Source organism: Corvus moneduloides, chromosome 4, assembly GCF_009650955.1.
Source record: "Corvus moneduloides isolate bCorMon1 chromosome 4, bCorMon1.pri, whole genome shotgun sequence".
In the NCBI taxonomy this organism is placed as follows: Eukaryota; Metazoa; Chordata; class Aves; order Passeriformes; family Corvidae; genus Corvus; species Corvus moneduloides.
This window is the reverse complement of record NC_045479.1, coordinates 51,725,317-51,739,865: the sequence shown is the minus strand read 5'-3', so window position 1 is coordinate 51,739,865 and position 14,549 is coordinate 51,725,317. Positions and strand designations below refer to the sequence as shown.

At 39.3% G+C, this 14,549-nt stretch overlaps 1 protein-coding gene across 3 annotated transcripts in view; it reads right to left on the bottom strand.

Annotated features, from left to right (window-relative positions):
• The window catches only part of KCND2 (potassium voltage-gated channel subfamily D member 2), a 265,328-nt gene that overhangs the window by 10,528 nt on the left and 240,251 nt on the right, over positions 1-14,549 (bottom strand). For all 3 annotated transcript variants that reach the window (XM_032106898.1, XM_032106897.1, XM_032106899.1), the window contains exon 3: positions 9,331-9,493. In XM_032106898.1, coding sequence (XP_031962789.1) covers positions 9,331-9,493 — 163 coding nt within the window. The remainder of the gene's footprint in view (positions 1-9,330; positions 9,494-14,549) is intronic.

The window sequence follows — 14,549 nt, the reverse complement described above, 5'->3', positions numbered from 1 at the left end:
AAGGTCATCTAGCTCCAACTCCCCACCATGGGCAGAGATGCCACATGCTACATCAGGTTGCTCAGGGCCCCATCCAGCCTGGCCTAGAACACTCCAGGGATGGGGCATACACAACTTGTCTGGCAACCTGTTCCTGTGCCTCACCACCCTCTTAATAAAGAATTTGTTTCCAACATCTAATATAAACCTGCCCTCTTTCAGTTTAAAACCATTGCACTTTGTTCTGTCCCTATCTGCCTGTATAATGTCTCTTTCCCTCTTTTTTATACGTCTCTTAGGTGCTGGAAGGCTGCTCTAAAGTCTCGCTGGAGACATCTCTTCTCCAGGCTGAACAGCTCTCTCAGCCTTGTCTTCATAGGAGAGATGCTCCAGCCCTTGGATTATCTCTGTGGCCCTCCTCTGGACCTGCTCTGACAGGCTCATGTCTTTCTTGTGTTGAGGACTCCAGAGCTGGATGTGGCACTCCAGGTGAGGTCTCACCAGGGCAGAGAAGAGTGAGAGAATCCCCTCCCTCACCCTCCTGGCCACGTTGCTTTTTGATTCAGCCCAGGATGTGGTTGGCTTTCTGGGCTGTGAGTGCACAGTGCTGGCTCATGTTCAGCTTTTCATCCATGAGAACTCCCAGGTTCTTCTCCACAGGGCTGCTCTCAATGACTTCCTCTGCCAGCGTGTACTCATATGTGGAATTGTCCTGACCCAGGTGCAAGCACCTTGCACTTGAATTTTTGATCTTCATGAAGTTCTCATGGGCCTACTTCTCAAGTTTTTCCAGGTCCCTCTGGTTGGCAGCTCTTCCTTCTGTTGTATCAACTGCATTGCTCACCTTTGTGTCATCTGCAAACTTGCTGAGGGTCACCTGATCTCACTGTTGGCTTCATTGATGGACATATTGAAGGGCACTGGTCCCAAGACAAAGCCCTGAGAGACATCACTCCTCACCAGCCTCCACCTACCGCTTCACATCTGTTGGTATAACCAGACTTAATACTTAACATCTTTGGTCATAGACTGTTCACAACTTGATTTTTCACAGACTGCAGGTATTAAATTGCTGGGAGAAATTTGTGCTTTCTCAGGTGAGCCTCATCGCTTGTGAAGGTGACTTTCATCCAGAGTAGGAGGCTCATGAGTGAGGGACATTTTGCATCCACTGAATTTTGTACAGCACCTAGAACCCAGAAGTAGGGGAAGGCATTAAGAATGGAATCTCTCAACCGTTGATGTGGAAAACAAAAGCTTTTGTGGGATTACTAGGATGGCATCCTGGTTCCGTATTTTCTGTGGCTGGTTACATGTATAAGAAGGAATCTAGGTTTATCTTCGTGGTTAGATTTCTGATTCTGAAATGCCAAGCAGCATCTGGAATTAAATGGCTGCTGAAGCACAGAAGGAGATACAGTGAAGAACTTGAAAATCCAACTTTGATATATTAGTAGGGATTTTCATATCTGATACTTACTCAGTTGATATGTTCAAAAAACAGAGGGAGTATTTTCCTCCCTTCCCCAAATTTCTGGGACATTAAATGTCAGCATGCACTTACAGAGGGAAGCAGCCTGGTCACTGCAGCCACCAGATCTCTCTGGCATGACTAATAATTAACTGACTTAGAGGAATGGCTCAACACCACCTTTCTTCGCATTTACAGCCTCAAACTCACAGATTGTCGCAACAGCAAGCCAAGAAATTTATGACAGCTAACAGCTAACATGGCTGAAATCTGGATTATGCTATGTCATGCATTTATTATCATTTAATTGTTCTGAAAGAAAATAAAGTAATGCTCTGCATGCGTGCATCCTTGAGCCAAAAATCTCACAGGAGAAGCTATTGACTGATTTTGTGATATATTGCCCATTTTAGAATAACACATTGGTTTATCAACTTCCTCGGTGCAAACAGCTTTTCCAGCAATGCAGTTAATGCATCTTATTCTAGTGGTGAGAGAAAAGATCCCCGATGATGTGCCTTGGGGTCCCCAGGAGCAACCAATGTGGGGAACTGTCACAGCTCCCACCCCCCTGGCTCACTTGGACTCTTAGGTGGCACATCCAAGGCTACCAGCACGGTTAGGGCTCAGTCCTCAGGGTTAGCAATTAAAAAGCTGCTTGGGCAGGCAGAAAATAGGTTGTTTTCAAAGTGGTGCTCCTGTGATGCAACCCCAGCATGCTGGGTTGAAGGGTAGGGGAGTTTTACCTGCACCACAGAATTGTCATGGGCTGGGACAAGTGCACTTGGTTATGTTCATAAATATATAAAAGTTTAGTCTTAGGAGCTCAAGATACCTTGGAAATGCCTTTAGAGGATGCAGCTTGGAGTCCCATAAATAAGTGATTTCAGTCACAAATGTTTTTGATGTGGTACTTTTCAGTCTGCTCTTAATACAGGGAGATTCATTAGATTTAATGAGCGGACATTTAACATACATTAGTTCTGCTTTTCCTTTTAGCATGCATATTCATTTTCTCTTTAGTGATTGAAGTAATAATTACGGTGCAGCACTGTTTAATAAAGAAATATGAAAAACATAACAGTCCATCAGACTATCTTAATATATCAAAGTGCTACGACACATGTAATATGAAGGCTCTACTTTCTATGTGAAGATTTAAAATTGCTTTGCAAGTATGAATTTATTGCATCTTAGAAAGCTTTTGTGAGCTAGAAAGTAATAGCTTACATCTTTCCAGCTGAGATTCATTCAGAGGGCCTGAATTTATATCATTTACCAAAGAGAAGACAGTAACTCTATTACCAAGAGAGGAACTAGATATTGTGGCTTCCATGTTTATACTTCAGCTTACAGAAAATACTGCTGAAACTGGAGGTGTTTACAAATCTGTTAAAGTGATAAGATTTATTTTCAGTGCTTCTGCCTGATTTATATATGAGCCTGTAGTATGAGCAGTCAGTCTAGAGACTTCTCACATTTCCTTTTGAGGCATCATTAGAAGTTCATGTCATCCACAGGATTTTAAGGGCTATGCACTGGGGATGGAATTCCCATGAAAGGCATCAAAATTATATAATGACATCAGGAAAACTGTGGTTACAGAAGTACTGCATTTTCCTTTAGTCTGCATTTTCTGTCATGTATAACAGAATGGGAGTGACAACTGCCCCCTTCAACCACTGCAAAGCCCTTTCTAATCCTCCTCTTTCATGGAATATCTAGGAAAAAAAAAAAAAAGAAAATATTAAGTTCTCCTGAAATAGATGATATCTTTGCTATGAAGTTTTCCTAAGTATGCAACTTCGATTTTGGTAATTTTTACATGGTCTAGGACTAAACAAATGTAGCTGAAATACAGTTCTTTTACGTATTCTAATGAAATTCCACCATAATCATCTCATCTCCATCTTCCTAAAGAAGTTGATGACCAGTTCTAATTCTTGCCACATCCCTTGTATTTGCACCAAACTTCTCTTTTAAATGTATGTCTTTTTTCAAATTTTACAACATAGAGTTGGATCCTTATCTATGGCTGCATTCATAGAAACCTCACAAAGGGAATTCACTGTTATTCAACAACAGTTAGCTCTGTCACTTTTAGAAATATAAACATTTATTTTCACAAGGTTTTAAGTAGTGCTAAATGTAGCACTTTGGGATATTTACAACGTCCAGCTTTTAACACTCAGATGCCCTCAGCTGTCCAGCTATTTTAAGAGAATAATTTTATCAGGAAGACTTTAGGACAGGGCTTAACTGCAGTACTGGGAATCATTTCTGGCAAGATTCTCTTCAATTGGCTACGCAAGAAGCCAGGGTAGCCCAGGTAATTTAGTACTTAGCTCCTGTTGTTTCCTGCTGCTCTCCAGGCTACATAATTATCTTACTATGAAAACTCAAAAGTTATTAATTACTTACCTTATAGTAATTATTGTTTAATAATTTTGTACATTTAAAATACTAAAATTCCTTCCCAGTCATTCTGTGTGCACAGATTTTGGTCAGGACAGAGGTGGTTTTCTCCACAGTAGCTGTTATGGGGCTGTATTTTGGATTTGTGCTGAAAACAGTGTCTATAACTCAGGGATGTTTTAGTTACTGCTGCACAGTGCTTGCACAGAGCCAAGGCCTTTTCTGCTCCTCCGACTGTCCCACTGAGGAGGCTGGGGGTGGACAAAGAGTTAGGGGGGACATGTATGGGACAGCTGACCCCAGCTGACCAGATGGTTATTGCACACCCTAGGGCATCATGCTCTGCAATAAAACTGGATGCTGTGGGCGCTGGCAGGGCCTGCTCTTCCTCTGCGACAGGCTTGGTGCTGAGCAAATGTGTTCTTTTATATCACTTTTTTCCCCTGCATTTGTTTCCCTTCCTTATAAAAAAGATTAGACTGTCTTTATCCCCACCCACAAAGTTTTGCAGTTTTACCTTTCTGATTTTCACCCCATTCTTCTCGGGAGAAGGGAGAGAGTGAGCAGAAGGATGGGGTTTAGTTGCCTGCCTGCACTGAACCACAACACTGTGGCTCCTAGAGCAAGGGCGAAAATTGTCCAAAAAATCAGTTACATTTTTGTTTATATAATTTTTTTGTTTGGTCTTTTATAAATCCACCCTGTGTGTTTAAGTGAAAAATCACACCCACAGTTCATTCTCTGATTTTCTAATTTTCAGTAATTGCAAATGATTGAATTCATATTAGCTGGCAATAATTTACATGACATCAATAGAGAAGAAAATGCTGTTTACTTTGCACATTAATGGATATGGAATGAAATAAGGTTCATACATTTCTTGAGTGGTGCCTTACTTTCACAATCTATTCAAATTATTGTTCAGTAAACATGAGTTCTACATGCTTTTTTTTTGCTAAACTCAAAAATCCTGGATAAGTTACTGTTAGTTATATTTCTGCAATGCCCCTGATATTAACAGCCTATCTCATATAAAGAATTCGAAATGGCTAGCAGGGTTTCCTACTGCAAACACTCTGACTGCCAGATGCTGTTAAGCAATTGTTGTTGCAGTTTATCCTAGAGCTACTTATAATTATCTAGTAACTGATTATTCATAACTTGACAGAAAAGTGCATCATGTACAATTAATAAAGCCAAGCCAATCTTCAGGATATATTTTGCTATGTGAAGGTAGAAGAACATACTTGCATGAAAGATTCAGGTTGAATTTTATTTCTAAAATCAAGTTTTGGAACTGATGATGGTTATTTGGCTGTTCTGTTAAGGCACCATGCAAAGTCACTCTAGGCAGGAAGTACTTGGGCAACTAATATTAAGGGTCTTTCATTCCTCAGATAATGAACAACACTGGGCAGATGTACCTGCACTCAGGCACTTGCTGGCCAAAAGGACACAAGGCTCTTGCCTCCCAAAGACATGTATGGAAAACAGAAAAGGCATATAGCAAGGGATACTTTATTCAGGGTGTGGAGGACTTTATAATCATAATTGCTGCTGCAGTATGCTGGAAAGGACCTTCAGGTCCAAGCTGCTATGGAGTGGCCAGATACCCATTCCAAGAGAGAAGCTGTGCCTCCTTCTGTCTCTTCCCTGGCCTGGTAGTCATCCCAGTGAATATGCCACTGTAAGGGTCCTGCCAAATCTTAGCCCTTGCTACCTATTACATACAGAATAGGAAATGATATCCAACCTTGCCTAAACCTTTTTTCTCCCTTCCCTTCTCCCTTCCCTTCTCCCTTCCCTTCTCCCTTCCCTTCTCCCTTCCCTTCCCTTCCCTTCTCCCTTCTCCCTTCTCCCTTCCCTTTTCATTTCCCCTCCTTTTCTTGCCTTTGTGCATGACAACACAACTGTCATTAACGTTGCCCAAAGTTAATGGGCAACCAAAATAACAGCTTCTTGAAGTTGTCTCTAGCTGACAAAATCTCCACAAATAGCATTCTTCAAAACTGTCTCAGTACTGATAAAACTGCTTGAGAAGAAGGCACAGTAATACTCCAGGGCATAATTAGTTATGCCCTGAATTTCAATGTCTAGTTTGGATTATTTATTCATTCATTTCTTGTCAGGATAGGGCAGATCCTTGGACCTTAATACTTGATAGAAAACAACATTTTGATAAGCATAGCTGATTTTTCCTTTTTGTTTTCCTTTTTTCTTTTTTTTTTCTCTCTGTTTTTTGTTTATAATGATTGCAAGGGGTTTCCTGTACTGCAGCAGAAAGCTGGCCTATCCTGCCAACATTGTCTGTATTACAGAGTGGGATTTCATGGTAATTACAACAATGTATTTTTATCAAGAGCTTCCTTTAAAATGCATTCAAAATGCAATGGTATATAAATAAATTTCTCTCTTCCATCTTCTCCCAAGTATTAATGTGCAGTGTCTTTTTGCCAAAAAGAAACAAATGGAGTTGTCTAATCTTCAGTAACTGTGCAGAACTCAGTAAATGCATAAAATGATGGTCACATGGCTCTTGAACAATCCTAATGACAAAATTTTTCTACTGTAAATTGCCAGTGCTCCTGGAACTAGACTTCAACGCTTCAGCAAAGAACTTTCTCTTGAGTTTCCTTCCAGCCCAAGTGTTTTGCCATTTCTGAAGTCTATCTTGATTAAACTTCTGTGTGAGATATTGATAAAGTTGCACAATTCAAAGGCACAACTGTCTCAGTCCAATTGAAGCTGTTGTAGCCAGCAGGAGGTACCACTGCCTGCAGGGGTTTGTGCTGCTCTCCATGAAACAGCACCTTCTTTTTAGCTTATGTTCTTCAGCCTCAGAGAACAGAAATAGGTTCGGTGCCTAGGGTAACATTTATTTCAGAAAATAGTGTAAAGCCTCTATTGTATTGAATGAAGAAGGAATTTCAAACTTCAATAATGTGACCTTTTTGCTTGAATATTCTTTTGCAATGCAGTAGAAACCCCCTGTGAAATGCAGGGCTATATTTCATAGCTAAATATGGACCATACAGTACCCATGAAGTGCTTTTTGTTGATTTTTCTTTTTTAGTCCATCAGAGCAATATTCAGTTCAACATCTCAGTCGTTTTAGATTGAAATAGATTAGCTTTGCAATAGAAGATATCAATGAAACACACATCCAGTGCTAAGTTAATCAGACCTCAAAGCCATTTTCTCCAAAGCAAAAAGGGCATAAACACAGTCAGAGGAGATCTCTCATCCTTACTGTTGGCATGGTTCTGGGGAGCAGAGGAAAAAACACTTGGCAGGATTGCCATTCATCACTTCATGTTCCTGCTTCAAACATACAATGAGCTCACTGTTTTGCAAGGAGAAAAAGTCAGTGATTAACTTAAGCAGTTTCTATTCAGGAAGAGATTATGGGGAATAGCAGCCAGTCTACCAATCTCACTTTTGTGAGATATTTTCTAGTGTCCATCTTTTTTTCACTGACAAACTGTGCTGGGGTTTTGGCTGGGGTAGTGTTAATTTTCTTCACAGTGGCTCATGTGGGGCTGTGTTTTTATCCTTCCAGTTCTCTTCCTGGTCCTGCTGGTGGGGGAATGAGTGAGCAGCTTCATGGGGCTTGGATGCTGGCTGGGTTTAGACCATGACACAAATGTAAAGCAGGCCTAGAAAACTCTGTTTTGTGGCATGCAGTAGGAGACAGTTTCTGTCTGAAAAGGTTGTGTCTGCAGCTATTATGAAAGCTCAGAATAGGCACAGTGATTGCTGGGATCAAGCAGATCTATTACCCATGACTGCCACAGTGATCAGGGGCACAGTCAGGAGCACTGTGTTCTGGCTGAGATACAGTGGTTTCTCTGCTGCCATTCCACAAACAGAAGTAGAAAAATTCTTGACAAAAACAAGGTAGTGTAGAAGTGACATGAAGTCAGCTGTGAAAAAGAGGAACACACAGCTGGAACTAGGCTGTGGGACAAAACAACATGCTTTGTTGGGTGGGTGGAATTAGTAGATAGATAAAGTACATTATTTGGATCCCTGAAGTAGCCTATATTTTAGATCAGGTTTCTAGAGAGGTATGAAATTCTTGTGATATGCCTGGTTTCTTTTTATAGCCATTTTCCTCATCTGACAGCATTTTTCCAAGATGTGGCCATTGAAGGGTGCTGTATCTTCCTCCTGGGCCTATGACTTTCTTGGCCATGTACCTTTGTTCCTCCTGATTTTAAGATATTCTGAGAATGCATACATTTATTTCACTGTTTTTATTTTTTTGTAATGAAGAAATCAGTCAAAAAGGTGGCCAGAAAGAAACACACAAACATTTTTTATCTTTGACCCTGGTGCTGTTGTCGATATGAAGCAGATGCAGCCTGCAACTGCCTGTGCTCCCTGGTCTATATATGCAGTCCCCAGGCACGGTCTGCCTGCACGCTTCCCCCAGCAATGATCCTGCTCTCCTGAGACCACTGTAGACTCAGGACCTCTCAAGAGAGGCCATGGGTCCACAAAAAGCCCAAGTGGTGACACCCCAGCCTTGACAATCATGCAACCTGTGTGGCATCCAAAGCCTTCTGACTGCCATCCGCAGAGGAGTGGAAAGAAGGGATCTCAGCTCCCAGAACATGGCTTCAGGTGACAATGGATGTTCTCTGAGCTGCCTGGCACTTCAGAATTCAGAGAAGTGGATTGGAACTAGTGCATTGGCAGTGATGTGGAGATGAAAGTGACTGTCCAGGCTTGGCTGCATCACTCCTGATAAAAACTTCTCTTCCCAGCCCCTGACCTTGTCCATATGTGTCAGGGAAGGAAACAGTCTTCTTGTAGATTGAGTGGATATTTTAGTGAGAGACTCAGCAAATCAAGGTAGCTGGAAAAACAGACTTTTACTTTCATTTTTACCTGATTGAGCTGTTTATCTGAAGCCTTTTAAACAAAACAGAGCTGAAGAGACAAGTTGCCCAACAATCAGATTCCCTCAGAGACTGAATCTGGAACTTAAACTAAACCTGGATTAGTGAAGCAATCTGTTAGCAGAGATGTTAGAAATCATTATTAGGTTTGGGGGTTTTGCTTGTTTGGTTGGTTGTTTTGTTGTTTTTTTTTTTTTTTCCTCAGAACATTGTGGTAGAAAGAAAGTCTGCCTGAAAAAATGCAGACAAATCTTCAGTGGGTGAGACTGCAGCTATTGCCTAAAAATACTAGATCTAGTCTAACAAGTAGGATGAATTACCAAAATAATAGGCCTGTACATTTTGACAAAAAAGACAAATGAACCACCTTTGGTTTGTGTTGGGTTTTTTTTCCTCACTAAAAATAAGACAGTATTTGCATCTAGGATGTGGGTTAGGCATGTAGCACATACATATAGTGGTCCTCTTGCTAAGAAATATGCACTATAATTACACACAACATATAGAAAATCATATTTATCTATTGTTCAACAACATAAGGATGAAAAATTAGAAGCTCACCTTCTGTGCCCTGCGCTTGTCTGCTCGTTGATTCTGGTGGTATATACGGCTGAAGTTGGAGACAATTACAGGAACTGGCAGAGCAATGACCAAGACCCCACTCAGGGAGCATATTGAACCAAAAATCTTGCCAGCTATTGTCTTTGGCACCATATCACCATACCTGGGTTAAAGAAAACAAAAGGCTTAGTAAAGACAAAATCTCTTCTAATTATTTAATTTCACAATGAATTAATTGCACAATAGCTTTTACTTCTCTTGCAAATAATACTTACATATAGATAATGCTTTATACACATATGCTTATATATGCAGCATGCCCATTGTTGTGCACAAATAATTTTAATTTGAAAAAAATTTTGGGTCTCCTGTCTATCAAACTGGGCAGGTACATCACATTTTACCTGCTATACTCTTCCCTGGCTGCCTGGATTGCAATGGAGAGAGAATGACCTTGCTAAGAAAAAAAAAAAATCAGTGTTGAAGTTCAGTCTTACACTGTTCACTTGTTGAAAGAACTCATCGGTTTCACTGGCAAGATCTGAGAGAGAACACTTGGCAAATTAGATGCTAAACTGAATAATCTGTTGTCTCACTTAAGCTGATATAGTACTTTCATTTAGCAGGGTGACACATTTTTGCAACAGGTTTCCCAGGAGATCATGGACTTTCTATCATTGTATTTTTTCATCTTGGCCGGACAGAAGCATGGCTGACCTAACTTCTTGTTGTTGACATGAGAAGCTGGAGTAGCTGAGCTCCAGATGTCCCTTCTATGGTCTAGGTGAAAGCAAACATGAAAAACTCAAGCCACAAGCAAGCAACCAAATAAATTGTAACTGCCATCCTGGCAGTGCTCAGAATTACTAAAGTTACCACCTTTCTTTATGATGTTGGATATTGTTTTGTCCAGCAAGTAAGAACAAAGTACTACTGATGTATGTAAAGGCACTCCAGTGAAAACTTATTAAGAGCTATTAGCTCTTTGCATTTTGCTATATTCTGTAGGGGAGAAGCATGTAATTACATACTACAGAGTTTAATAAAAAGATGAATTACTTTCAAGTACCATTTGGTTTTAAGTTATTATTAAACATTGATTTTAGCTTGTGACTTTAGTATGCTTGTGAACAGAGAGATAGCACATTCCCTATTACAAAAAATTTATAAACTCTTAACACAAGGAAAGAAGTAAAACTGCAGGAGGGACAGTATTTAGAAAATACTATCTGGAAAACAAAACCTGTCTGTTTAGTAGGAGCTGGAAAAATAAAAGAGAAGAGGGAAGAAGTCTTCAAGTCAGTGTCCGAATTGTGTACCTAATCACAAGGAGTGGCTAAAAGGGTGAGGATATGGGATGATGGAGAAACTATATGAAGCTAGAGGACACCTTCTAGCAATGAGAGCTCAGCTCATGTCAAAAGGAGGTGAAGATGAATGGTTTGTATTTCGTAAGATATGAGGAAAGTGTTGAACATAAATATTCAAATAAATCGTCATCCAGGCAGATATAATACAGATGACCAAGTCTTAGACTATTGACACAGATTATGTTGTGTTAAATAAATATTTGGTTGCTTTACCAAGCATGTCCAAGATAAAATATTCACATGAATAATATAATCAATATTTCTGCCAATACCGCCCCCCCCCCAGAATTTGAATGCTATTAGTTTCTCATTTTGCGACATGCAGGATTGCATGAAAAATACATAATTTAATAGAATCCATCTTTTAAATAAATAATATAGGTGGTCTTAATTAAAGATAACTAAAAACTGGAAAAATACCAGAAAGAGAATCATGCTTTCATTCACATCAACATTTGCACCCTACAACACAGACATTTTTGGTGCTTATTCTTCCTAAAGCCAGAGCTGACTATCAACAGTATGCATGCCCCACTTTTCTTTTCTTTGGGCAAGGAAGTGGAAAAATGACCTTTCAAGGTCTCTTTGACAAATGGGATCCCCAACACCTCACTAACCCCATTTTTTTTCCAGGCAGAATAGAAAAAGCAGTGGGCATAGGGCCAGGGTGGTGGGCTTTGTGGAGAACTCCTAGGATCAAATCACTGGTAAACATTTCTCCTTTACAGTATTCATTAGTTTTACTTCATTGTTACAGATACAATCCAAGTATTTTCATATCTTGCATCAAACTGTGTCAACAGAAACCTGACACAACCGGATTTTGAAATGCAAAATTTACACATGCCCAGTGCTAGAGCTCTTAAATTAGATCTCTTAAATGAGATTCCTAAACCTATGTTTAGATGCTCATAACTTGAAATGCTGAACTGCTGGACCTCCATAAGCTTACATTGTCACTGATGGCAGCTGTGGACAGACGGCATTGCTAGCTCTAATTAATTTGGCTTGAAATTGCTCAGGGATATAGTTCATCCTGCTGATAATGTGACACTATAATTATATGAATCAAGAGCAGACTGAAGCTTTAGGAGTTGTGACAGGAACCACAAGCTCATCTATCTCTAGCATTTCTGTATTTATGTGTGGACCTAACCAGTGACATAAGCAGATGTCTTTTCAAAATGTTTTAGTGTTACAGAGTGAAATAAAAAATTTAAGATTGTTTGACACAAGAAGGTACTTTGCAATGTTTTTCTTACCTTCTGGACAAAATGTCATGCAGATGCATATACTGCTTACTTTAAAATAACTTGCTTTTGGTTACTTTTCTTTCTTAGTTTGCATCAGTTTCAATACAGTGACATTTTCCAAAGGTAATTCTGCTTGTCTGTTATTTAGTGCTAGTAATACCTTTCACATCATTAATAATTCTTACATAATTGGGTTTTCTTCTGCTGCTAACCACTGTGTTGGAGATGTTTAAATAAAATTATGGTCAGAAAAAATTACTTCAAAGAAATTAGTCTTCCCAATTCTCACAGGGAGAGAAACATATTTGGTTACTTTTGTGACAAAACAGAGGTTTTGCTACATTTACCCTGGTTAGCCTTGCCCTCCTCTGGGACGGTGACACAGATTTTAGTCTAGTGTGTAGTCAGAATTGTTACTGAAGTTCCTCCTCCTGGATTAAACATTAACTTTAATTATACCTCATATGTCACTGAACACCAACAATGAAAATGGAGGACATAAAATGAAGGGAAAATTCCTTCTATAACCCTAACTGCAATTGTTTTAACCTTTGGAAGCTCTAAACTAAAAAAACATTGTAACTCCATTTTCAGATGGCAGGGAAGCTTCGAGGTGTTACTATTTCAAGGTGGAAAATTCATACTTGACCTCTAAAACAAATTCTAAATTCTGCAGAAAATCTGATTTCTTCAGCCATAGAGACACAACAAATGTAGAATCTTATTAAGCAATTTTCACGGACTCCCTTTTCAAAAGAGAACTATTTTAAGGTTTTATCTAGTGCTACTCTGCTTGTCTCCCTTTTCCTCAGGCTGGAACTGCAAACATATTCTCCTTCATTTGTTTTTTTTTCCCTAATTGTGGTCTTTCCATAGCTTTCTATATCGTCTGTTCTGCATATGTCTATTATTGTAGCCAAAGCTCAAGCCAGTCTTTGGGCATTCATGATTTGTACTGACAATCTAATTTTGTAATGTCAGAAGTGTCATCCCAATATTTTATGTGCTGGATGAATGAAGAAAAAGAGGCTTCATACTGATCCCTGATATCAGTCAGGTGCATTCTACTTCAGTAGCCCTAAGAAAGGGAAGAGAAAAGGCTATTACAAACTAGATGTGTCAATCAAGTTTTATCAAATTACAAGTGAGAAACAACATATCAAACTAATGCTTAGGTTTTACTAGATGTAGTCCAGACAGGCCAGATGGGCTGTTGCTTGCAGTCCATGGATATCTGTTCACTAAGTGACACTGTACAGGGATGGATGGATGGATGGATGGATGGATGGATGGATGGATGGATGGATGGATTTAAAGGCATGTATGTTTGTCTCAGTTGTTTGTATTCATCAGGTGACAGATAATTTTTGCATATTTAACTCCTTACTGCAAGACAAGACAGCAAGCCAGTGGATTCCTTCATTTTGCAAATAGTGGATCTTTCAGAGTGTTGATGTGAGTAACGTGGGTGTGATGTAGCACTTTCCATGATAGACTGGGGGGAATGAAATGCAGCTTGAATCACACACAGAAGATGGAGCTCTTGCAGGATCTTGGGAAACACAAATGCATTTAGGGTTACTAATGCCCAGCCAGTAATCTCAGCATTGCCATGTCAGATCTCACCCATGGACATCCACTTGCCAACATACTACTGCTTTTCTAACTGATGAGTGGAATATATCTGATGTTGCATACCCATAATTCAAGAAATCTCAGGCAACACAGGCTCTATTTGTGGCATCATCAGCTATTCATCTTATTCCTGAATCTAATGAAACCCAGTTTTTGATGGCTGTAAGATGAAATATTTCGTAAGTCAAAGGTCCAAATTATAACTGAAATTAATCATACGTTTTGGGCATTTTTCCTTGATGTGAGAGACAATGTATTTTCTTTAATAATCTTAAAAAATGAGAAGGACAATGCTGCTTATTTAACTCCTCTTTGCTTGTTTGTTTGTTTTAACACAGGAGTAACTTTTTTTTTCCAATTGAAAAATAAGTGTATTGTGGATGTCAAAATAATGACAGAATTTGTAATTTATTTTGTGTCTGTTACATCAGAAATTAGTATTTGAAATAGCTCACTTTGGGTCAAAACAACCCCAAGTGACCTCTGTACCAAATCTGCAGAATTGGAGGACATATATAGGAAGAATAAATCCAGCATTTGCATTTTTGCCAAGCCTAAATACTCAAGGCTGAGACTGGCAGACACAGTAAAGGATAAAAAAACCCTCGCTACGATAAGGCTTTCTGACACTAGAGGGCGTAAACGCCATTAAAACCAAATGCAACTGCTGAAACATTTTAAAATGCGTGTTACAGGTACATATGCCCTCCTCCACCTCGTTCGAATTAATTTACATTCTTTAAAGAATTATTACATTGATTGATGTCTGTTGTCTGCTCCCATATTGTTTGCTGAAAAGGAAGGCTAGTAACATTTTTTGTTTTCGAACATGTAAAACATGTCAGAAAATAATGGAGTTGTAAAATAGATAGACATTAAAATTAACTTGGTAATACTTATTTTAAAAGCAAGGCAATTTATGATCAAAGAATAACTGAAATAGTATGAGATCCATGGAAAC